General features: G+C 54.5%; 1 protein-coding gene across 6 annotated transcripts in view; it reads left to right on the plus strand.

The window, feature by feature from the left end:
• SFXN5 (sideroflexin 5) overlaps window positions 1–25376 on the plus strand; it is a 109361-nt gene that overhangs the window by 76195 nt on the left and 7790 nt on the right. For 4 of the 6 annotated variants that reach the window (XM_021699089.2, XM_021699088.1, XM_044918501.1 and 1 more), the window contains 3 exons: window positions 8627–8742; window positions 10776–10861; window positions 16842–16959. The exons of 1 other annotated variant lie outside the window; for it this stretch is intronic. In XM_021699089.2, coding sequence (XP_021554764.1) covers window positions 8627–8742; window positions 10776–10861; window positions 16842–16959 — 320 coding nt within the window. The remainder of the gene's footprint in view (window positions 1–8626; window positions 8743–10775; window positions 10862–16841; window positions 16960–25376) is intronic. One more of the 6 variants, XM_044918502.1, reaches the window with a different exon arrangement.

Consider the following 25376-nt stretch of genomic DNA (forward strand, 5'->3'; position numbering starts at 1 on the left):
GTGAATTCGTGGGCAAGAGGTGCAGGATCTAAGATTGCAAGTTTTGATGTAAGGCTTGCTGTTCAAAAAAATGTAGCTACACGAGTGTAGGCTTGCCCAAGACCTGACTTGGCCAGAGTGCTTAGGATAAAGATCCAGGGATTTTGTGAGCTGTATGCTCAGAATAGGTCTGCAGTGTGGTGTATGGCTCTGAGGAGGCTCACTCAGACTTCAGCTGCATTACCAGAAACAGGGACCCCAGAACAAAGGAGTCTGTTTAGTTCTGGACTCCACCCGTCAAGAGATGCTCCACGCATAAGTAGGAGCCCAGCAATAGCAGCAGGATCTTCTGAAAAACTGACAGCCTGTTATTGCAGTGAGCTGCCTGACCGCCCCGTTAGGGAAGCACCCAAGTAGCAGCCCGGCCCAAAAAGCTGTGAGGGGCACTGCCGTGTGATCAAGTCACCTGTTCCTGGGCAGCTGGCCCAGGACCTGGCATACAGTGGGCGCTCAGTGAATGCTTATTGAATGAATGGCCTTCCGGGTCCGAGATTTTACAATGACCGAAATCCAGAAGCAGAGAAGGTGGGAAGCCCAAGGCAGGGGAGGGGGTTATGAATGCGGGAAGAATAGGGGGGCCAGGGTGGGCCGGGCCTGTGGGGGAAGGGCCAGGGCAGAGGGCCACTGGGGCCTTGGGCGTTAGCTTGGAGTTGGAGCTTTATCCTATGGTTAATAGGGAACCGCTGAATTTTAAGCTCAGGAGCAGCTGTGATAAAAGGGAGTTTTCCAGAAGATGAATGTGTTAGCAGGAATCTTTTATGAAGAGATCCTGAACTTCAGAGTCAGCCTACACCTAAATTTACAGGCTGATTTTTCAGCCCCGAAATTCCCAGTCCTGGGAATTCTCAAGCTATTTAAAAGAAAATTTGTGTCATATACCCCTGCCTTTTGGGTGGAATTTTGGGGAATATCATGACATCAGGCAAGTGTTAGGGTGCACGTCCCTTTTTGATAATCATCCCTCCTCTGAAGGCAGGGCTGGGGCTGTATTCCAGTGTGACTCGCGTGAGTGTGTGTGTATGTGTGTTTCAGGTGGTGACGTCCACCCATGTCCACTTGTAAATACATCGACTGTGTCTGGCAGGGACACGAGAGCCTGGCTAGAGTGGTTGCCTCTGGAGAGGGTGTGGGGGAAGCTAAGGGTCAAAGGTTGGAAGGAGACTGATTTTATTATTTACCCTTCTACACAATTTGAATTATTTACTGTGTGCACATACAACCCACAAAATAGAGAGAGAGAGAGAGAGAGGAAGTAGAGAACTACTTTGGGGAGAACTTTGTCCAGTGTCACTCTGGACCCAAGATGGGAGCTCGTCTCCTGGTTGCCACTGGAATGTTTTTGTTTTTGTTTTAATAAAAATGGTTCTGTTTTTTCCCCCTGATAATACGACTGTTTTCTAAAGTAACAATCCTACTTTGCTCTCCAGGGTAAGTCTGTGTATATCCCTCCAAATCTGAGTAAACATCTAAAAATGTAGCAATCTCTATTTATTGTATCTCTACATAACATAAATATGCCTATATAAATAGATATTTAATGTAAGTGAGATCATACCATGTGTACTGTTCTGTAAACTGCATTTTAACCTCAATAAGTTTTAGATGCCTTTATAGGGCCGTCCTAAAATCTCAATGTATCTTTTTTTTTTTTTAAGATTTTATTTATTTATTTGACAGAGAGACACAGCGAGAGAGGGAACACAAGCAGGGGGAGTGGGAGAGGGAGAAGCAGGCTTCCCGCCGAGCAGGGACCCCGACGTGGGACTCGATCCCAGGACCCTGGGATCGTGACCTGAGCCGAAGGCAGACGCATAACCCACTGAGCCACCCAGGCACCCCAAATCTTAATGTATTCTAAGGGCCGCAATAGTACCATACTATACAACCTTGTATGTGTGTCCCTGTGCACACAAGTAGGAGCTTCTCCAGGGCAGAGGTTTTCAAACAGCCCCCTGGGGGGGCTTTAAAAAATGCAGAGATCTGGACCGTCCCTCAGATTTCGTTTCAGGCGTGCAGCCAGTGTTGAGGGTCACCAGTTGAGCCTTGGTACCTAGAAATGGAATGGCCACGTCAGAGGGCGCACGCGCACCTAGCTTTGCTAAGTATTGCCAAATGAGCATACTGGCTTTTTACTCCGCCTGCAAGGGTTACATTTTGGTTTCCCCACATTTGGTGTTATCAATCTTGAAAAATTTTTGTCCATCTGAAACGGTTCTTTTCTCATTTTAATTTGCATTTTTCCAATTCCCAGAATGGTTGAGAAATTTTCTTAACTTTATTGGGCTTTTGGGTTTTCAAATAAAAAAGAGAGAAAAGGGGGCACCTGGGTGGCTCAGTCTGTTAAGCATCTGCCTTTGGCTCAGGTCATGATCCCAGGGTCCTGGGATCAAGCCCTGAGTTGGGCTCCCTCTCCCTCTACCTGCCACTCCCCTTGCTTGTACTCTCTCTCTCTCTCTCTCTGTGTCAAATAAATAAATAAAATCTTAAAAAAGAGAGAGAGAAAAGGAGATCCCTATTTCATACCATACACAAAAATAAATTCCAGAGAGATTAAAGGCCTAAATGTGAAAAGTACAATGTTAAAGCTTCTAGAAGAAAATAGAGATGAACACTGGGGAGGGGCAGAGTTTCTTGATGACACAAAAAGTGCATACCAGAGGGGAAAGGATTGCTTATTTGATGACATGTTACACCATATGCCAGAAGTCTCCATCAACAAAATGAGAAAACGAGCCGCACACTATTCGTAAACCACTTAACCAATGAGGATTAGTCTCCAACACATCCAAAGAACACCTGCAGATAGATTTTCCTCTAGATTAAAAACTCTGTCTTTGGCTTTTAGTAAGATTGAGTTCATGTTCACTGAATTTTTACTATTTCTTTTAAGAATTCCTACTCGAATATTTTGGTGATTTTGATGACTGTACCTTTTTCTTAATAACTGTTACAGCTCTTTATACATTTTATGAATGTTTTTGGCCAAAAGTACCAGACTCAAACGGGCTTAAGTAATAAATGAATGTATTACTTCACAAAGGTCGAGTGCCGAGTGAGGCACCCGGGGCCCTTCCTTCCACCTCTGGGGTCTGCCAGGGGCTTCAGCTGCAGACTGGCCCCTTTCGTGTCCCAAGATGGCAGCAGCACCTCCAAGCACCACATGCGGACCCACCACGGCCCAGACATCAGGAGGCTTTGCCTGCACCTGCTTCTTCAATGAGAGGAGACCTTTCCCAGGAGTCCTCTGCAGACATCCCTCATTGGCTTGGGCTGGTCACATGTCCCCTCCTCAGTCCATCACTGGCAAGGGAGGGATTTATCACAATTAGTTAAGACTCCTCCTCTGGGGGTAGCATAGCTGTTGGGAGTCAGTCACCATGACCCTCTGTTGATGAGTAGTAGCGGCTCTTTGTCACATAAAATATATTTTCCCAGCTTCCCATGTCTTAAAATATGATTCACAGATATCAGATGCCCTATTTCTCAATCCTCAGATGCCTCAGTTAAAAGGGGCATTACTCCAGTAGCCTTCCAGAAGGGGAGAGGACTGTATTTCCTGCTCACGCGAAGGAGTGAACAAGCCTTCACTACACATCCGATCTGAGCCACTTTCTTCAAGATCATGGAGTTTGAGTCTGAGTCCTGCTTACGTTTTCCACTTCTCTTTTGGACTTCGGTTGTTAAACACAGCCTCACGGCCCACCACTGCTTTCTGTCACCTTGTTTCTAGTCTTGACCCTTTTGGCCCCTTTAAAACCAACAGTATAATTTCAAAGCATATAAAAGAATTTGGGGACTTTTTTTTTTTTTTGTCTGCATTTCCTACTTGGTTATATTTGTGGTTTCATTTTTTTCTTCACCTGAAGGAAAAACTATTCCTGAAGTTAATCAGCTTCTTTAGGAAGTTTCTCACCTATAGCCACAGATATGTAGGAACCGTGGGAAGGTCACACCAATCCCTCCTGGCTTTCAAATGTTTATGATCTACTTTAGGAAGTTTGGCAATTTCTTTTCACTTCTTAGACAAGTAAAGCACGATTGTATTCTCATTGTAAAAATTCAAATGGTATTTAGAAAAACAGGGTAAAAAAAGGTAGAAGTCTTTCAACAACTCCTAATTCCTAAATTTAGTTCCCTTCCCAAGGGGATCACTGCATGAGGTGTGAACCTTCCAAAACGTTACCTGTGGATTTATGGGCCCACAGTATGTGCCTCCCAGTTATGGGGTTTTACATATAGTAAATCATCCTGTATATACTCAGTAGCTTTTCTCATATAAGTTTGTTTTGGAGATCTTCCCATGTGAGTTCCCTAATGGTGGACATTTAGGTTGTTTCTAATTATTTGCTCTTACAAACAGTGCTATAATTAACATCCTTGTAAATGTCTCTTTGTGCATATGGGCAAGCATTTCTTTAGGGTAGCTATCTATGGTTTGGCAATTTCTGCTGTCTTTAATTGCATTGCCTGGTATCTGGCAGACGATCTTCTGCATGTACAATAACTTTTCATGTCCGTGCTCCATTATAGTGTAAGTTCTAAAAAGATGTTTTAGGCAACAATTAGGAATCTAAGTTTAAGTTCAGATTCTGTGCAGACTGCTCTGGGTAGCTGAGGTGACACTTGAATGAACCTCTACACGTGCCAAAGTTTACACGTGCACAGGTTTCCTCTGCCCCCACCCTGCCGTCCATTGTAAGGCACATCATGACTTTTGAAACATTAAAATGTGGGGAAATGCATCTTAGAACCAAGGAGTGAAGATATTTTGTTTTCCCCAAAGGAATAGCCCCATAGCCCATCGCTTCGCTTTCGCGTTTGAATGGTCCTTTCCTGGGAGCTGATGTAACTGCTTTACCACAGACTCCTTTCCCCCTACGGGTGGGTGTGTTTCTGGACTCCTAACTCCGCCAGTCCACACGTCTGTTCCTGTGCTGGATCAGGGGGCTAGCTCCCCCGTTGTCTTCTTTTTGAGGACTCTTTTTGCACATTTGCCTTTCTGTCTACTGCTCTTTCTTCTTCCCCACACTGTCCCTTTTACACGGGGTGCTTCATTAGCTGTTCACAATCTGCATGATTTTGCATCACGATGGGTCTGATGTGAGAACATCTGCAGCAGTCAAGAGCATATTTTCCTCAGGACTTGACACTGAGCTTGCCATCAGTGTGAAGCGATCTCCCTCTCTCATCTTGTGACATCTCTCAGCATAGCTCTAACATCAGTTATCCTGAGTCTTGAATGGCATCAATCCGAGTTGAAAACGTGCCAGCTTTCTTAACATGATCACTAACAGACTGCTTAATTAACCTGCTGATACTGTCAATAATAGATTTTGCTGGTGTACTAGAAAGGAGACCCATGGCCTACGGTTGGTCTCTCTTTCTCTCTCTCTTTTTCATTTGCTTAGGCTCTCAGTGCTCGTGACTTGGGAGCTGGACTTGCAGGAGTGGGATAGGAGGGACCAGGGAGGCTTGAAAGGAATATGGCAGAAATGAATGTTCTGGAGGAGATCATGGAAATGAAATCACGGAAACCATCTCATGTTCTCATTGCTCAGAGACAGGGATGGCTAGGAACCTGTGCATCCAGCAGGTGCTCAATAAAATGGACCACCAGTGTATACGGCCAACAGAAGATATTACAGGGCGTGTGCGTTTGAGTAGGCAGGAAGAACTGTGGGCGTTCTGAGGGAGGGAGCTGGGGGGTGCCATCATTTTAGGGTGGCTTTTAGGGTTTTTCTGTCTTTTTTTCTATCCAGGCAGCTTAAATGAGGCAATTCATGCCTAAATTGTCCTGGAGGGGCTGAGGGGAAGGACACTGGGTTTTCACTTCTTTTCCTGCTGTATGTTTCATCCCAAGTGGTTTTGTGTTTGAACCAAAGTCCTACTCTGTCTGCTGTGGCTACATTTTACATTTGGAAATTGCAGAGAGCGAGCAAGATGCCATCATGAGTCTGGGACTGGTTGACCACCACCTCTAAATACTCTCTTCTTTGTCTCCTGCACCTGTGTGCGCACATACACACATGTGCACGCAACACAGGGCTAGAGATGTTTCAGTTGTCCCTGGCTTCCCCTAACCTGGTGGGGGCTTGGGTGCAGAAGCTGACATTCCATGTGAGCTCAGCCAGTGCCCAGAGATCCCGTAGAGATGCTAAATGCAGCCCCTCCTTTTATATCCAGAGAAGCCTGGTAAGGGGGGATGCTTTGGGTTGCAGAATGAGCTGGTGACTCCTGACTTCAGGCAGATGCTCATCACCTGGACCACAGTCCTTTAGCTTTGCCCTTCCTGCAGCGGGGGTGCTGGGGTGGTGCTGGTGTGGCAGTGATGTAAGGGGTTCTCAGAGGGCAGAGATCGATGCCTTTCAGGGCAGAAAACCCCAATACCCTCTCCAGTGGTTTTGTTGGGTCTCCTGGGAACCAAGGGCCTGGCAGCCCCCGAGGTGTGAGGGATGCAGAGTGGTCCTGCTGCCACTAGAGGGCGAGGCACTAACACGCAGGCCAGGTGGCCACTTCCCAAGGCCCCTCGGGGCCCTTCTGGCCCCTAGACCCTGGGCCGTGGGCACCCAGGGCTGGCAGGAGCTCACCTCTGGGCGTGAGGAGGGGGAGATTCAGAGCCAGGACTGTGACTCAAGCCCAGCTGGCCCCAAATCCGGGCTCCCAACCTCTCCTTCCTTACCTCAGCTTCACCTTCCGCCTTCTGCCAGTCTCTGTGGAATACAAGGGTTTCTCAACGTCAGCACTACTTACGTTTTGGACCAGATAATTCTTTGTGGTGGGGGCTGTGCCTTGTAGGATGTTTAGCAGCACCTCTGGTCTCTCCACACTAGATGACAGTAGCCACCCCCCACCCCCACCCCCCCACGCCAGGTTGTGATCATCAAAAATGTCTCCACACCTTGCCAGATGTCTCACAAGCTCGCCCCTGGCTGTGTGAGGCCGGTGAGCGGCGCTGCTGTGAGGGCAGGAGGGATCCGGTGCCGAAGAGGTCTGCCCGTGGCTACCACGGCGCCTGAGTGTCGTGTGGAAACACAAGAGCTACTCAAAGATGGCGTATGTGCTGTAAATACATTTTAGCACTGTATTTGGTCTCCTGCTTTTCTTCTCCAAAGACTGCAGAGCGTCTTGGTCTTCCCCTCTGTTTATTCCACCTCTCTCTCCACTGTATTGAAATGGGAGACTGAGGCTCAGAGACCCCCAGGGTCTCAAGCCACCCCTCACCTGCAGCACCCCGTCCCCCAGCTGCAAGCGCCCTCGCCGCCTGCCCCCCAGCCTTGGCTCAGGCACCAGGAGCATCTGCGGTCCTCCTCCCACTCCACCTGCCCACTAGGCCCTGCAGCCCTGCAGCTCCCCAAACCCTAGTGCCCCCCCACTGGAGGGAGTGGGGAAGCAGCAGGTGTTGATGCTAATCAGCGTTCACAGCCCAGAACTGCAGTCGCTCCCAGGCTCACACACTCCCCAAAATTAAACACTCATTATACAAAATTAATTGACATTAATTAGCAAAAATTAAAACTTTAAACACAGCAAGGCGCTTTTGGGGGAGGAGTGAAGCAGGCGGCCTCCACATTTGTCACCCCCCCACTCCCCACCCGCCCACCACCCTCAAGTCCCCCCACTTTTATCCTGGAGCAGGGTTGGAGGAGGTCAGGCGAGGTCAACGCTGCAGCGGCCCTGCCCCGGGCCCTGGGCCCAGCCCCGCCAGTTCCAGGTGAGAGAAGCAGAGGGAGACTCCTGGGGCTAGCCACCAGCTGATGGGTGGCCCCCCAAACTCTGGCATCCAGTGTTTAACTAAGGAGCCAGGATCTGTCATGATCTCATAGCCAAGAGAGGGAACCCAACCATCTGAAGTGAGACTGTAGAAGGTCGGCCTTTAGCTCTGCCTGACCCCGCCCCCTGACCCCCATCCCTGAACCCTCCCATCTCCCAGGTGCCCAAAGGGCTAGCTCTGTCCCACTTCACTGTGTGACCTCAGATAAGTCACCCCCCTCCCCTGAGCCTCACTTTTCCATCCATATGATGAGGGGGCGGTGCTGGGTGAGCACTGAGGTTCCTGCCTGCTCTGGCACCTGCTGTCAGGGCAGCAAATCTCTGGGAACTTGAGTGGCTCTGAGGAGCAAAGGGCTGAATGCGGGGGGCTGCCACCTCAGGAAAATGCCCAGAAAGGCAGCTGATGCCTTTCTGTTGCTGATGACGGAACATGGGGCACTGGCGGGGCGTCTTCAAGCCAGGGAGCCCTGGCAGATGGGCGTTCACTTCACCTGCCTGCCAGGCCCACCCCCCGGGGACAGGCAAGCAGCTCCCTTGACAACTAGTCACTCTCTAGCTCCTGAACCCTGTCCCCTTCCTCCCTCACACTGGTTATTTTCCGCCTTTGCTCACCAGGTTCTCAAGGGCCCCCAAATCCCTCAGCAGGCTGGGGGGCAGACGGGCAGCAGAACCATAACTTCACCCACTGCGTCTGAACGCAGACTCGACCCTTGCTGCTGGAACTGTTGCTGCTAGAGGCAGGGAGGCTTGGGTGCATCCCAGTGGCTTTCTCCACCGGCTAGAACGTGCCCCCTGATCCCCCCTCCCCTCTCTCCAGCCAGTGCCAACATCTGCAACGTGGTCCTGATGCGGTACGGGGAGCTGGAGGAAGGCATCGATGTCCTGGATGGTGATGGCAACCTCGTGGGCTCCTCCAAGATTGCAGCCAGACACGTGGGTCATCCGGGGGCTTAGGGGGCCAGTGGGGAGGCCAGCGGCTAGGAGAGGGGTTCATTCCTCAGGGGCTTCTGTGCACAGTGCCTTTGCTTTGTCCTCTGCTTCCGCCCTCCTTGCCCCACCCTGCCTCCCATCTGCATGAGCCCTGGGCCTCCAGGTCTGGCCCCAGCCACACCTGTCCCTGCACAGTACCCCCTTCTCTCCATCCCGCATCGCCACTGCGAGACATCCCATCTCTTGTCCCAGCCCCTCAGGACCTGACTTCTCTGATCTGTTAATTGGAAAGGGCAGAGGAGACGCCCAGAGCTTTCTTTCCCCCACCCCGGGACCTAGGGTGCTGTTCCCTGGGCCTTCATGGCCTCCTGGGCCAGAGGAGGAAGCGTGGGAGCGGGTGGCTCACCATCCGGGGCTAATAGGCACTTCTGCAGGTGCTACCTCACGAGTGACCCCGTGTGGCTGAGGGGGGGTCTGGGGAAGAACAGCTTGCTGCAAGAAGGCCGGCCCTCTTTCACCTCTCATTTCACCGGCCTCGCCTACTCCAGCAACTGTAATTTTTTTAGAAAATTCTAGTCCGTTGGTATATTTCCCCATACTTTCCCAGCCTTTGCCTGAGTGGTGATGAGTGGCTTGTCCTTCTCTGGCCTCTGAGTGCTGGCATGGGGGATCAGCCGTGATAGCTGAGTATTCACCGCTGCCCCAGCCACTGTCCCTCATCAGCTCCCACAATGGGCCCCAAGCTTCACCTCTGTCAGCGAGGACTTCTCTATAATCCCCTGATGGGGGAAGACCCTTCTCTTGTCCCAGTGCTCCCCTCCCCACTGGTCTCAGAGAAAGTGAGTGCCCATCCAAGGCTTGTGAGGGGCAACGGGCTCAGGGACACCAGGGCCCGTGCTGCGTCCTGTGCTTCCTGTGCTGGCTCTGGGCACCCCCATCATTCCCACGCCTGTTCAGCAGACTGGAGGGACCTTCTCCCAGGCCTCCCAGAGTCTGATCATGAAGGACCCAGGTTCCTGGGAGAAATTTTCAGCCCTGAACCTATCCATCCTTGAAGGCGATTTAGCCTCAATTTCCTACCCAACCCCCACCTCCCATCCAACCTTCATGTTGCCCCTGATGTGCTGAGAAGGAGGCTAACCACAGTAACTCTCCTCGTGGTGCACATAGCAGGGAAGCCCAGGCTCTTCCGTAGCCGTGGGCTTCCCTCAGCTTGGCCGGGTCAGCCCCTTGCTGTCTAGGGGAAGGCTCCTGGGGGGCCTGGCAGCTATGAGCCATTCCTCAAGCCTTCTCTGAGGGCCAGGAGCCCATGGACTTGAAGGAACTCCCCACAGTGACCATCAGAGTGCAGAACAGCCTCTGAGCTGTGCCTTCACCATGCCCACTCCCCAGGAATCCCCAGGGAACTCCCAGAGCAAGGACCCAGGCAACCCCATATGGAGACACAGCAAACACTGAGCAGAAGCATTTCCTGCTTACAAAGCCGACCTCTTGTCACTAAGAAAGGCTCTCATCCAGAGCCAAGAGATGCAAGATCTTCCAAATCGTTGTCTTTAAGGGGTGTCAAAAAGGAAAAAAAAAAGTAAATCTCAGAATCTCTGTCTTCCTTCAGCACCAAGAGCCTCACGCGGCTCAGCAGGCCCCAGCTGTTTGCTCCGGTCCTCCCAGCGCCTGCTTTGTTTTTAGAGCATCTCGAGTCCTCCATATGCTTCCTCCCCAGCCCCTGCGCCTGCCACCCAGGCACCTCCCTGGGCACAGGCCCCTTCCTGGGGCCGCTTCTGTGTTGCCACCCCTCCCCCACACGTGGCAGGTGACAGGGATCTGCTCTTTTCAAATCTGTGTGGTGGGAAGATGGGGGTGGCTTTTTTCTGGTGTTTGGAATAAGGCTTCATGAGCAATTCCATGAATTATTCCATTCCGCCAGATGTGCTTAGCAGCGGTACGCACACCTAGGGGCTCCAGAGAGGGGTTCACTGCCAGGTGGCTGCCCCCCACCCTGGGAGCTCTGCTCATCACAGCCTCTGCTTGCCCCTCAGGCCCTGCTCGAGACGGCGCTGACGCGGGTGGTCCTCCCCATGCCCATCCTGGTGCTGCCCCCTATCGTCATGTCCATGCTGGAGAAGTGAGTTGGGGCAGCTGGGAGAGAGGGGCCACCGTTGGGGAGGAGGGTGGGAGGGAAGGGGGACCAGCCGGCCCAGGGCAGGCGACAGGGGAGCAGCTGGGAGCCTGCCCTACCCCGGTTTGTTCAGACACTCCAGGCAGTGTTACTGGAATGGTGCTGTAAGTAATCCCTGACTTGTACTATGCAGGATCCCGTGCACGGTGCTAGGAAGGATACCCAGATGGACAGTGCTGGCCCTGCCCGGAGGGGCTGAGAGTGCCGGGGTGTGCGTGTGTGGGGGTGTGTGTGCACGCGTGTTCTCTACTAGCGCACAGCGCAAGGCCTGTTGTGAAGAGAAAGTATGAGGATTATAGTAGGAAGACTAGATTGGGGGCCAGGGCCACACTATTCAGGCATCCAGCCACGAGGCAACCCACTACCTCACTGAGCCTCAGTTTCTCATTTATAACATAGAAGCAGTACTAACCTCCCTGCGTTCCTCCGAAGCATGTTCTGAGAATGCATATTTGTCATGACTGTAAAGATAGAAGGGAACACAATAGTAAGAACGATGATAGAATGATCCTATTAATTAGTGAGTGTGAGGTTGAATCATGAAGAAGACATGCTGCTAGAAGGGCAGGTGAGGGGCCAAAGGGAGGAACCAGAACTGACCTTCACGTAGGTTTGGGCAGGTGGTGAGCACTCCCTCTCTCCTGGCGGCCCAGCCTGGGAGGGGGCACCTCAAGGCATAAGGACAAGGTCAGGGGCGCTCTGCCTGAGGCTCGGAAGTGGGACTTTCTTATTCCCACAGTACGAATTATAATAACAGCTAACATTTATTAAGCACTTACTACCTGCCAGTCCTCTCTCAGCCAGGTCTCTGCCCAAATGCCAGCTCTTCAGAGAGTCCCTCCCTGACCACCCCATGGAGATAACCCCATGACTCCCTCTTCCCTCCATTGCCTTATTTGTATTCGTAGCACTTAGCAACATCGGAGACTCTTTATCTAGTTGTCTGTTATCCGTCTGGTCCACTAGAATGCCATCTCCATGGAGGCAAGTACCTTCTTTTTATCTATTGCCCTGCATAGCATCTAGCACAATTCCTGGCTCATAGTAGATGCTTAGTGTTTGTTGGATGAATGAATGATCTCATTTAACCATCACAACAGCATGGTGAGGTTAAGTATAATATTCCCCTTTCACAGATGAGGAAAACAAGGCAAAAAGAGGTTATATCTTCTACCTATAGTAAAGCCAGTAGGAAATAACAGAGCCAGGAGTGAGCCGGGAGCTGCAAAGCTGGGTGGGCTCTTCCTACCACGCAGGCTGCCTCAGGTCTTCAGATCACATCACGTAATCAGCATGTCTTTGGGTCTTGCCCTGCATGGAGACAAGACAGGAGCAGACTTGGGGTCCTGGTTTCAGGAAGCCTGTATTTTGATAAGAGAGATGGGCATGACCCATACATGAGTCAGCTGCAGGTGGGACTGGGCAGTATGTAACAAGGTGACCTTGAGGGGAGGGAGCACTAGACTGGAGAAGGGCTGCCGCTGACTCTGAGGGCAGAGGAGGATTTATGTGGAAGGCTGGCTGTCTGGGCAGGGTGTGGGTCCATCGTGTGGGGAATTGAGGAGTCTAGCCAGACAGAAGCAAAGTGTGCTCACTGGGGCCAGCGGATGAGGGGCCCTGAGTCCAGCCAAGGAGATGGTCCCTTCCTCACCACAGAGAGGGGGGGTCGTGGGAGGGACCTGAGCAGCGGTGTGGCGTGCTGAGTACCAGGATTCAGGAAAACCAATCTCATGTGGGAGATCCTGGGAGAGAAATTGTTTTGGTGGTCCCGGCCCTTGTGTCCATAGCGGCCTCGTGAACTGAGGCTTTCCCCAAACACCAGTGACTGCAAGTACACAAGAGGAGACCACCAGGCAAATGAGGAAGGTAGGGCTTCTGTCTTCAAGGCCACTGAATCCTGGGCCTGGAGTTTGCTGTGATGCCTTTCCAGTTGGCATCGGAGTTGGGTTTGCTGAAAGTGGCGTGGAGTGATGGTTAGTTTGGGGACTTAAATAGCTTGGGGAAGTTGTGTGGGATTGTTCTAGTTCTGAACCTCCCGGCCTGGGATCTGCCCAGAGTCCCAGCTGCCATGTGTCTGGCTCAGCTCAGAGTCTGAAGAAGGCCCTCAGGTAGGCGGAGACAGGTGGGCCATTTGGTTCTGGCCACCCGGTATTCGGTCAGTCCTTGTCTGACGTGCGTGAGAGGGTCTCTGAGGAAGAGAAGGAGCCCAGCTCAGGATCCCTGAGCACTATCGAGACCCAGTCTGTGCCCTTGAAGACTTACCAACCTCACGTCTGTCCAGGAACGCGCGCCTGGGTGACGGGAGGGGCAGGGCCTTGTAGCAGCGCCCGCTGAGACTCCGGGTCGGAACATGAACCTGGGGTTCCCATTCCAGCACTTTTAGGCCAGGCTAGTCGAGGAGACTCCCTCGGCCTCAGTTTCCCCCCTGGGGAACAGGGACATGGCCCTCCTCACCGGCTCGTTTGGCAGGCCTTTGCGTTTCGCGCCCTCCGGGAGGAGTCTCTCCCTTGCTAGGGCCCCACCGAGCACCCTTCAGCCTTCCCCGCGGGGGCGCTGGTGGCAGGGCCTCTGCCGAGATGGCTGATGGGGGCGGCCGCTCCTCCCCTCTGGGAGCCCAGTTGGGTGAGGGAGTCAGGACAGCCAGGGGGAAAAGACAAAAGAACACTTACAAAGCAGCCTACTTGCAAATTAATGGAGTGCAAACTAAGATTGCTCCAAGTGCGGAGGGAATGCGCGGCTGTGGGGAGACAAGCTGTTGTGCGGTGCAGCGGCCGCCTGGCTCTGCCTCTGGCCTCAGCTCCTCCTCATGGGGGTGCACTGGGAGACACGGTTCCTGGGGTCCCTGCTAGCAGAAGAGAGGTGGGAGGGAGCCCAGCATGTCCAGGTGCCCCGTCTCTGAGACTGAAACGGGAAGAGTCTCAAGTCAGAAGCAGAGGAGCCTCCACCCCCAGCCCAGCGCCCTGGGGGAGCACCGAGGGTTTACCCCCGCTCCAGCACACACACTGCACCTTCCCTGGGGCTGAGGGCTCCCAGTCCAGCTTTACCCTCCTGAGGAGGAAGCTGGTGTTGGTCCCGGGCCTGGGAGATTCATCCTCCCCATAATGCCTCCAACTCAGAGCCAGGTGCGGGGCTCTCTCCCCGCCCCAGCCCTGCATCCCTCGCCCTGGAGGTCGCCTTCCAGCGCCTTCCAGCCCGTGGGGTCTCAGCGGGGCAGGGCTTCGGGCCACATCCTCCCCCGTGGTTCCTGAGGCCGCTCCCCAGCCTCCCTCATTCCCTGGGCTCCGGGTCTTTCCTTTCTCCAGGCATTCGCACACGCACATCTCTCCATCTGCATATTTCAACTCCCCCAGCTGCCTTTCCGATCCCTCCCTGCCATTTCCCTCTCCTCCTCCCCTCCCCCCGTCCTGCTGTGTTCACGCTCCCTGCTCAGGGCTGGGACTTCAGGGGTTCCTGTTTGGCTGAAGTCTCAGGGCTGCCTGCTGCCTGAGTCAGGGGCACAGGCCTGGGGCTTCCTGGACCTCTTTTCCAGTGCAGATTTTGGCCAGCCACCCGAGAGAGGGGCCAGGGTCACAGCCCCATGGGGAAGGAGGCTGTCCGGGGTCCCTCCCAGGAGCGACTGAGGATGGAGCCCGTGGCCCGCCCCTCCCCTGCCAGGGAGGGAGCTTCACTCTTTCTCCCTGTCCCCCTCTTTGCCCTTGGTGACCCTCCAGTCTGTAGTGCCCGGGACTTCACACCCTCCTATCCCATTCCCCCTGCTCTGATTCCCCACCAGGGACTGAGGGCCCAGTCACTGCCACAACCGACCAGGAGGGTAGCCCCACCCTCCACAGCCTCTTCAGGGCAGGGGGGCTCCTATGAAGGTCTGGAGAGTGAGCCTGGGTACCCCACCTCCTTGTCCTGCCCGAGAAGTTGATCTCAGGTGAAAAGGTCTCAGAGCCCATTTCAACCATCTGTGACTCCCAGGGAAGCCAGGAGGCCCCGGGGCTGAGTCAGTGGGGGGGTGGGTGTGTGTGTGTGTGTGAGGCTCACCTGGAGGAGGGAAAGAGGATGGGGGCACTGGACTAGGCTGAGGGGAAGGTCAGATGGGTTCGAACTTGATCTAGGCACCTTTGCCCTGCTGCTCTTAATCCTGTGACACTGCCCTCTCCAGGCTTAATTCAACAGCTGGCCAGGTCTTGGGGTCTGGGCTACTGGGAAGGGCTAGAGGACAGCGTCACTGGGATCCTCCCTCCTTCTTGCACTAACAAGAGCAAAAACAGCAACAATAACCCACAATTACTGAGCACTTACTGTGTCCAGGCCTTTTATTTGCATAGAATTTATAAGTAATTGGAGCTTTATTGGTACCCTAGCAGGAACCTCCTGGGCCAGGGTTTCTCAGAAGTGTGGTCTGGGGATCACCTGTTTTAGACTCATGGAGGCTTGTTTGAAATGCAGAGTCCCAGTCATAGTACCAACCGAATGGGGATCTCACTGGGGTAAGGGGCCCTTGGGGGTCTGCCTTGGGAAGCAGATGCTTAGACGCCAAAATTTGAGAACCGTGGCTCCCAGTTTTGCTGTCTGCGCAGGGCCAGGTGCTGTTGGAATTCTTGCCGCGGGACGTGAAGGTGGGGTGGGGTTTGCCTGCCGCCCACACTGAGGCCCTGCCCCCAAGAGGGCCTCTCACCTGCCCTGTTCCAGCAGGAGGGGCCAGAGCCTGATGATATCCGCTTCATCCCAGGAGCCAGTCCCAGTCATGAGGGGGCCGACACAGTTACAGAGGCCAGATTTGGTGCCCGCCCAACATCCTCTGGCAAATCGTCCAGTCGCCCATCCCGCTGGCACAGCTACCCCAGGCCTCCCCAGGTAGAATGCTTGGGGGTCTCTGCCACGGGGCTCTCCTGGAGTATACAAAACGTAAAGCCCTGCTGGGCAGCACAGTGAAGGTATCTTTGCCAGTGGGCTCGGCCCCACTCTGTCTGGAGAGCTGCTTTATCATGGAGCTGAGGGGCCCAGGGCCTGGACGGAGGCTCTCGTGTACTTCTCCCACCCAAGGGGGTTGGGTGTCGCCGGAAGCACAGGGTTCTGAAGACAGGAGCTGGGAGCGGCGCTGGGCGGTAGCACTTGCAGGCAGCGGTCTGGCCTGCCTCCTGCAGATGTGGCTGTGGCCTGGGGCAAGTCCCTGCCCTTCCCTGTGGCTCTTGGATTAAAGCAGACCAGGTGGTTATTGGGGTGTGTTCTGTTCCCATCCTCGGCTGCGTGTATGCGTGTGTGCGTGCGTGCATGTGGGTGCCGTTTGTCCCCTCCCCTGGACCTGGCTTCTGCTCTGGTTTGTTCAGTATTTTCTTTTTTTTTTTTTTTTTAAAGATTTTATTTATTTATTTATTTAGAGAGAGAAAGCATGAGAGGGGAGAGTGTCAGAGGGAGAAGCAGACTCCCCGCCGAGCAGGGAGCCCGATGCGGGACTCGATCCCGGGACTCCAGGATCATGACCTGAGCCGAAGGCAGTCGCTTAACCGACTGAGCCACCCAGGCGCCCCTGTTCAGTATTTTCTTATGTGCTGCCTTTGAGGACCATCCTTCTCTGCTGTGTGTCTCCCCAGGGGTGGGGGCCGAAAGCCACCTTTCGTGTCTCCCCCACATGTGGCCTTCTTTGCACAAGGCTGGACCCAGGGTGGGATGGGTGCCCCCCAAGTACTCACTTGTGATGAGTGAGTGAGGATTCAAGCAGCACTGTCCTTCAGGGCAGGGCCTGGGGGAAAGGGCGCCAACTGGGGAAGGCCCCAAAGACAGAATGCCACCACAACTATTTCGCTGTGGGCTGGCAGTGGCCCAGGACCACGCTGCCCGGGTCCTGGGACTCTGGGTGGGACCCCGCATGGTGGCTGGCAGCCAGCTCAGCCTGTCTTCTGGTCTCATGGAGCTCCCTCTTCTCTCCCTCCTACAGGACGGCTCTCTTGCAGGCACGCCCCCGGCTCCTCCTCCCCGTGCAAAGCCTTGTGTGCCTGGCAGCCTTCGGCCTGGCCCTGCCACTGGCCATCAGCCTCTTCCCGCAGATGTCAGAGGTCAGTGTGGGGAGGGTCCGTGTGGGGGGCAGGGCAGGGAGGGGTGCGGTTTGGTCGTTTATTAACAAACACTTATTCAGGGCCAACTCCTTAGCCCGGAGCTAGGCATTGGGGTTAGAACCATGAATGAGACAGGTCCAGGCTCTGACCTCTCCCGAGCTGAGGGCCGAGCAGTGAACATGACAATTAAACAGGGACTAGCAAAGGAAGGGCAAGGACAAGGAGGGGATGAGTCCAGCTAGATGTAGGAGGAGACAGTAGAGGGCCCCAGACCCAGCCTAGAGGGAAGTGGCATTTCATGGGCCCTGGAGGATGAGCTGGACTTGGCCGGAGGGGACATGTCGGGCTGGGGTCACCTGGGGTAAAGGTTCTCAGGAGAGGAATCACACAGCATAGAGCCAAGGAAAATCCGCATCACAAGCAGAGAATGAGCAGAGTGAGGTAGGCCAGGGCAGGTGGAGCTGGGGACTGGGAGGGCAAGGAAGAGAGGGTAGGTGTCCTCCGAAGGGCTAGGCAATGGAGGACTGCAGATTCCTGACTGTGAGCCTGTCTGGAGCTCTGGAGGAGAAGGAGACATCAGGAGGTGGTGGCGGGTGTCCAGCAAGAGATGGTGGCAGCTTGGACCAGGCTCCTGGCAGTGGGCATCGAGAAGTGGGTCCTTTAAGGGAGAGTTAGGATTATGAGGAACTGCAGGTGGGGGAGGGAGCCGGCAGGCTGTGCACCCAGCTCGCTGCTTTTGAGCAACCAGGCAGATGTAGGCACTACTGAGCAAGATGGAGACGCGAGGAGGGGTGGTTTGAGGGCGGATGGCGTGTCGAGTTGGACGGACACGCAGGGTCCAAGGAGCCTGTGGAATGTGCACATGGGGCCGTCCTGTGGGAAGTCGGCTCTGGGGCTGGAATCCAGGAGAGAGGCCTGGGCTAGAGGGATGGAAGTAAGGCCAAAAACGGTCATGGAAGCCAGGGAGCGTGTGGAGAAAAGAGGCCCTGGGGCGGGGTGGTGTCCGTGGACCAGAGGCCAGGGTGGCGAGGACAGAGCGAAGTGGGGCCAGGAGGAGGGGGGCCATGCACAGGGCAGACGCTCCTGATAGGCTGAACTCCACGAAGCTGAAGAGTGTCCATTGGGGTCCCCGGCAATGAAGGCAAACCCTCTCCCCAGGGGTGGACCCAGCTGAGGGGTGAGGAAATGGGGAGGCAGGACTGACCACTCTGGCCAGAGGCTTGGCGCCCCAAGAGAAAACAGAGAAATAGACCTTCTGGAATGAGAGGTAGAATCAAGAGAGGCTTTTATTTGCTTATTTTTGCCTTTTTTAAATGAGAGAGACTGGAGCTTGTGAAAATACAAAAGGGAAGGCACCAGGGGAGAAGGAGAGGACATGGGGAGGAGGAAGACGGGGAGAGCAAAGTCCGGGAAATGGGGGCGAGGCAGAGCACAGACCCGGGATTCTAGGGATTTGCCTTGGCTGCAGAGAGCCTGCTTCCCCACTTCAGCAGCAGGGAGGCAGATGCAATTGGGGATGGTGTTTGGGGGTGGGGAGGTTAAGGAAGCTGTTCTGATGGCTTCTGTGAGCTTATGACCAAGCAGAGAAGAAGGAGGAGGGTGCAGGAGGGGGAGGTGAGAGGTTTGAGGACCGTGGAGCCATTCAGAGTGGAGAATGGGAGAGACAGCTGACCAAGGAAGTCAGAGGAGCCTGGTGGGCAGTGGAAGGGGGGCAGTGGAAGGGGGTCTGCGGAGGGGGTGGCTGAGGGAGGACACAGCTCTGTGGGTGTGGCCAGGGCCTGGCTCTCTAGAGGTTCTGGGGGCTGCAAGAGTCATAGGGTTCAGCCAGCAGGTTTCGTCCGGCCGGATGGGGCATTCGGGGAGTAAGCCATCGGGAGGAGCGGTGGGCCCCAGAATCTTAGCTGGGTGGGGATGAAGATGGGTGAGTAAGCTGAGTGGGGATAGCAAGGTTTGATGGGGGGCAGGTTCCTGGAGGGAAGTCGGAAATGTGAAAATGAGGGGCCTGGACTGTGGGGACTGAAGACGCAGGGTCCTAAGTAGGAGGTGGTGAGCCAGCCTCCAGGCCCCGAGATCCTGGGAAGGTGGGGACTGGAGTCACTTCCCTCCATGGAGCCCGAGATTTAGCAGAAAACGGGGGTCGGGAGGGGCTGCTGTCTTGGTGGGCCAAGGCACACTAGGGTAGGGAACCTGGTGTGTGATATGTGCTGGGAGATCCCTCCTGCCCACAGCGCCCAGCCTTCCCGGGAAGCCAGGGGTACCTCTCCCCCCACGAAAGCTGAAGAGCTGCTACCTGATGTCTGGGGACTCTGAATGGAGCCAAGGGCTCCAGATTGCCTGGAAGTTGTGAAGATGGGAGGGAGGGCACTTCCTGGTGGTCTTGGCATCCCCGTCTTAGAAGGGCTGCGCCCAGCACTCCCCAAAGCGGCAGCATCTCTCCGTACAGTCAGGCTAAGCGTGCAGCTCTAGGCAAGGGTCAGAGGCGCCTGGCGGCACCACCGTGTTCAGAAGCTCTACCTGTCTGCATGGGGAGGGACCCAGGGCGGAGAAGCCTCACGGTACAGAATCGGGGACTGACGTGTTGGAAGGATCGCTCAGGGTCATCCAGTTTACCATCCTCCAGGCTCTGCTGGGGAAACGGAGGCCCAGAGCAGCCCAGGCACCAGCCCGAAGTCACAGAAGCCAGATGCCGATATGAGAGGAAACCCCAGGGGCCCACTCCCAGGCCAGAGCTCCCGGGAAATGCTACATCTGTTTGTTCTACAGGATTTTCTCTCCTCCCTCAACCGCTTTGCCTGCCCTGGGCTAGTGGAGAGAGGAGGAGGGTGGGGGCTCCTGTGGGGGGTGGGGGGGAAGGGTCTTGGAGTGCTGTGGGCCTTCAGCAGGTGTCGCTTTGGGGCGAACAGTGGAGAGCTGACCACAGTCTACCCACCCGAGCCTCTGGCTGTAGCTGCGGGAGGTGGTCTCCGTGAGCAGGCCTGGTCTCACCGAGGCTCCCTGTCAAGGTCCAGGCTCCTCTCTTCCCTCATGCCTGCCTCAAATAGGCACGGAAATTAGTTCTTCCGAGTGTCTAACCAAAGTCCCTCTCATGGAAACCCAAGGCTTTTTTCTAGGCTGGGAAGAATGTCATCATTGCATGAGAAGTGTGTTCTCTGAGAAAGGAGGGTAAGGACGTGGCCTTCAGTGCCCCCTCCTCACCTGCATCAGCTCCACCAGGATGCAGGCCGCCTGGGCCATATGGGCTGTTTTGAGGCCTATCTGTGACCTATGGCACCAGGGCCATCAGCCAGTTGGCTGAGAGGACCTCATTCCCCCGTTCATCCTCCCAATTAATTCTCTCTAACGAGGTACTGCTTCTGCCTTATGGGGATCGTGTCGTACATCCCAGAAGCCAGTGGGATTTGCCACAATACGTCTGGACTTGCTTGGGCTGACCCATCCTTGCCAAGAGCCACCAAGGTTGTCAACAGGAGTAATAGCTGGAACACTAATTAATTAATTAGGGGACTTGGAGATAGAGTTTAGGAACTTGTTTCTAGAATGGCTGGCCTGCAGTGATCAGTGTGGAGTTTCCAACCCACTAACCCCAGAGGTTGAGGAAAGAACTTCAATCCTCCCTTCAATCCCTGGGAGAGAGTTTTGTTTGCTCTTTTCAAATTCGTATTTCTGCCTATTAAAATGGTGCTAATTTTAAAATGAAAATAGCAGATAATAATACTAGCGACCACTTGCTAAGCGTCTGCTGGGCCGGCCAGCGTGCTGGTGACTGTGTGTGCCTTGTATTAAGTCCTCCCTAAGCCCTTCACGTCCAAGGTATCAGTGACTCTTAAGGGATGTTACCTAAACCACTAGATGTCTGCATCTCAGACTCAGGGGAGAGGTTTTGGCTGGAGATGTGGAACCTTTGGTGCCTGGGGGGAACTGAAGCCAAGGAAGGGATGAGGTCATTGTGGGAGGAAGGAAAGGCATCAGGAAAAGACAGGAGCAGACAGGGGCAGGGGGAGGGCGCTGATGGAGTGCCTTCATGGACCCTGAGGACAAGGGCCTTTCAAGGAGGGGGGGCTCTCTACAGAGTGAGCTACTGTGAGGGGGACCAGGAGTTGAGATTAGCAGCCGGGGGTGGGTGTAGTAGGCAAAGCAGTCTAGGAGGCGTATGGTAGTCAAGTTTCTCTGTGTTCAGAGAAGTAAGCTCATGGATGGGAAACCACTAGAGAACAGCAAAGAAATTTTCACTCCCTGGGTGTTCCATGAAATGGGGATGGGAGCCTGGAGAGGGGCGGTATGGAGAGGAATGCACAGGAAGGGATGCACATAGCTCAGGACAGAAAGGCCTGGCCCTGGTCCAGTAAGTAGAGCAGCCCACTTGGTTGGGGAAGGGAAATGGGAGTCCAGAACATGACCGTCCTATGAAATAGGCACCAATATTATTCCCTATTTACAAATGAAACAAATGAGGCGTGTTTTGCTCAAGGTCCAAAGTTGGTAATGATGGAGTCGGCTCTATACTCATAGAAGGATTTTATGCCTCTCCCCAGCCCACCTCCACCTCACTATAAAATGAGAAGGCCTGGGTCTGAGCCCCAGATGGCTCCCTGCTAATGTATCCATAGGAACATTCCAGCACCTTCAGCCAGCCCTCCTACCCTTCAGGGAGATCATTGTTCACAGGGACCTTCTGGAGTAAGTGTCTGTGCCTTTAATCTATAACCCAGAGCTGGGGGCGGGGGAGATATTGTCTAGTGGGCCAGCAGGTGGGGCAGGGAAGCTCCTTAGGATGTTGGGTGTGAGAACAGGGGCGTATGGGCTGGCCTTCTTCCAGACCCCAGGCCCATCACCATGCAGGGAACATTGGATATGCCCTAGCAGACCCTGTGACCTGCAGGTTAAGGCTTTGGGGCATTGGCCAAGGCTGGCTCAGTCACTCATCCACACCTAGATTCTGTTCCCCACTCCAGAGATGCTGGGTTGCTTTCCCCTTCTTGTACCTGGGAGGGCCATGTCATAGCCCCTGGTCTCAGAGAGCCTCCATGCTGAGGGGATGGACAGAAACCCAGTGAACAAGAAATGTCAGGTGCTGGTGTAGTAACATGAAAATAAAGTGGAGGGCTGTGCTGGGGTTTGCCCAGGGGTGAGTCATGGATTGTGGAGGCCTCCGTGGCATGTGGGGCCTGATTTGTAGTGGCCTTTCTGGACATGCCCTCTCTGGAGATTGGGGCCCTGGGTTCCAGCAAATGTGGTCATCTCTGTCCTCCCCCAGATACACATGTATACACACACACACACACACACACACACACACACACACTGAGCTCCATGTCCCTAGAGGGAGATGTCCAGGGTCCAGTCTTCATGCTCACAGGCTTGGCTGCCACGGGAGGCTGGACCAGGGGATGGCGAATGTCCCTCCAACTCTGACAGCAGCGTTCCCCACCTGGGAGCGCTTCCAATCCCGTTTAATGAACCTCATGTCTCCTTGGAGCAAGAAGCAGTACCTTGGCCAAGTCCTCTCCCCGTGTCCCTGCCTGCTTCTGTCTGTCTTTGTGCCTCTTTCTCCCTTCCTCGATTCCTCTCGGGCTCCCCCTCTCTTTTCCCCACTATCCCCCCGGGAGCTCAGGGGCTGGGGAACAGGGCTGCACATACAAGCCGGAGCCATTGTTTGACAATCTGTTTTTGTCTTCATCTTGTTGGCAGGCGGCAGGAGAGGAGCGAAAGGTTAATGAGGCACTGTGCAGCGGGATTACTGCGTGAACGGGCGGTGGCGGGCGGGCGGGCAGGCGGGCGAGCCAGCCGTGGTAACAGGGAACTAATTAGGAGCAGTTTAACAGGAGGAAAAAGTGAAATCTCCTCTTCACCAACTGTCAATAATTAGCTGATTTGGTGAGGTTGAAATGTGTCCACAGGAGAAGGTGGGGCTTTTCTGTGGATGAGGGAGGCGTGGATGAGGGGAGAGAGAGAGGGGGCCATTGAGGGCTCTGACCTGCCCGTAGGTGGGATTGGGGCTGGGGTCACCCCTCATCCCCCAGGCCCACCCTCCTCCCTTCTGGCTGGCGTCCCTCAGCCTCAGCTATCCATATGACCTGGGTCTTAACCTCAGCGACCTCAGTTTCCCCCGTCTTAGGGTGGTAGAACTATGTTTCTTCCTGGCTCTGCCCGTTAGGATTCTAGAAGTGAAACCACAAGACCAGGGCCGAGTTCTAGAGTTGGAAGGGCTGACAGCAGGCTGTGTGATCTTAAGTCAGATGCTGACCTTCAGGTGTCTTGTCTGCAGCATGGGTATGCCCTCTGAGAGCCACCTCCTGGGGTCTGGCGTGACTTGAGAATGCTGCCAAACTGTTAATGGGCAGAGCCTCACCGTCCTGGGGACATGCCTGATAGCCCCTGGACCCTCCCTCAACTCTTCTGGCCTCCCAGCAGCAATAGGAACTGGAATGGGGGCACAGGAAAGAGGGGCTCTGTGCTCTGGCTGGCTGCAGGTGGAGGAGAGGGAGCTCTGGGCTGCTCCTGCAGGGCTAGGGGCTGTCTAAGTGTGTGTGGCCCTCCTCCCTGCACGGGCTTTGCAGGTGCCAAGTGGGAGGCAAGGAGTCAGGTTCACTGGGAGCTAGGGCTGTCTCCTGTCGGGCCTGTTGGCTCTGTTGGTCTGCCCTGCAGTTGTTGGTTTGTTGGCCTTCCCTGACAACTCAGCAGGGGACCCCCTCCCTCACCCTCCCTCTGCCCCTCCAGCTTCTGCCAAATACCTTGACTGGAAGAAAAGACATCATCAGAGGCCCCCAGGGCTTCCTGCTCAGAGCCTCCCATGTCAACCCTGCCAACCCCACCCCACACCCCAGCCTAGCATCTCCTCACCTCAGCCTTACAGGGTCCAGGGCACTAGAAGGCATGATCGGAAGAAGACCAAGGCCCTCATCACGTCCTCACACCTACCCAAAGTCACATTTCACCCTGGCCCCAGAGGGTGGCTCTTAGAGGCCACATCCATGCTGTAGATGAGGTACCTGAGGGTCAAGTTCAGCCACCCCCTTCTCAGTCCCTACCCCCTACCTATCCTTGGTCCCCCTTCCAGCTTTAAGAGTTAAGAAACAAAGAGGCATGTCCTCCCTATATGGGAAAAGAATATGGGTAACCCCAGTGGGCACCAGAACCTCTTCCATCTCACTCCCCATCACCAGCTCTGAGGAAAATGGTAGCTTTGATGAACCAACTTGGCTGGAAGCTGTGAGAGGCTCTCTTTCTGAGAAGGCATTTGAACTCCCAACCAAGAATGGGGAAGAGTTGGGAATGGGCTCAGTTCTACATTCAAGCTGTTCTAGAAATGACTCCTCCTCCAGGAAGTCCTCTCTGATGAGCCCCACTAGGATCTGTCTCACCTCGCACATGTAGACTCTGGGGACGTGTGTTTCCTATATCCCATCTACCTCCTCGGGTCGATAGTCCTTTCTCCCTCCCTCAGTGCGTAGGTGTCCCTAAGGCTGAGAATTAGCACTCTTATCAACACCTAGTCCAGAGCATGTTGGTTGTATTTGTTGGTTCCTGCTTCTCCTGCTCTTCCAGTCCTGATGTGAGGCCAGAGGCAAAGTCTAGAGGGCATTGTGTCCCTCCTGAGTCCACAGATGTTCACCTTCTCCCAGATCAGGGGCCTCTTCCCCTCTAATCTCAAATCCATCTCCCACTTTGCTTGAAGATGTTTGTTTGGGGTTTTTCTCATTTACTGGTTTAATCAGTCTCCACTGAACTCCAAAGCGGGCTATTTTTGCCGTCAGAAATCTGCCGCCTCCCCGCCCGCTGCTTTCTTGGAGTTTGCCCACAGGACCCCCCAGGAGGGATGGATGGGAATGGCAGAGCCACTCAGAGCCCAGGAACGCCAACGCCACCTGTCATGTTGCCTGTTCCCCACACCCCCGGCCCAAACCTGCGCGTGCACACAGGCCCACACACGAACATGCACACACATACCCTTGTGACAGGCCTCAGCGGGGCCACCTCTCAGCCTATCCCTCCTAGTTCTTTCCAGGACCTTCTTGAAAGCCTCGCTGAATTCAGGACAGGGAGGGAGGAGGCTTGGTTTTACAAAGCTCCTGCTGAGAGGATTAAAAGCATCAATATGTGCAAAGCAGCATAGGACACGCCTGGCCCACAAGCAAGGTTCAGCCTTGTGAACCATGAGGGGATGCCCGTGAGCAAGACCGGACCTGGGCCCTAAGGTAGCCGCGGGAGTCGGCCTTCCTTATGCAGCATCACACAGGTTTTCCAAGCTTCCACAGGGCTCGCTCACCAGTTTCTTGATATTATCCTCATCTCAGTCCCCAAAAGTAGAAAATCTTCCCACCGCACACACAGGGAAACTGAGGCCTCGAAGCCCAAAAGATGGGACGACAGAGAATGATTCTGAGATTGGTCCACCAGGGGGCACCCAGGAGCAGTGC

The sequence above is a fragment of the Neomonachus schauinslandi genome, chromosome 10 (assembly GCF_002201575.2).
Source record: "Neomonachus schauinslandi chromosome 10, ASM220157v2, whole genome shotgun sequence".
In the NCBI taxonomy this organism is placed as follows: Eukaryota; Metazoa; Chordata; class Mammalia; order Carnivora; family Phocidae; genus Neomonachus; species Neomonachus schauinslandi.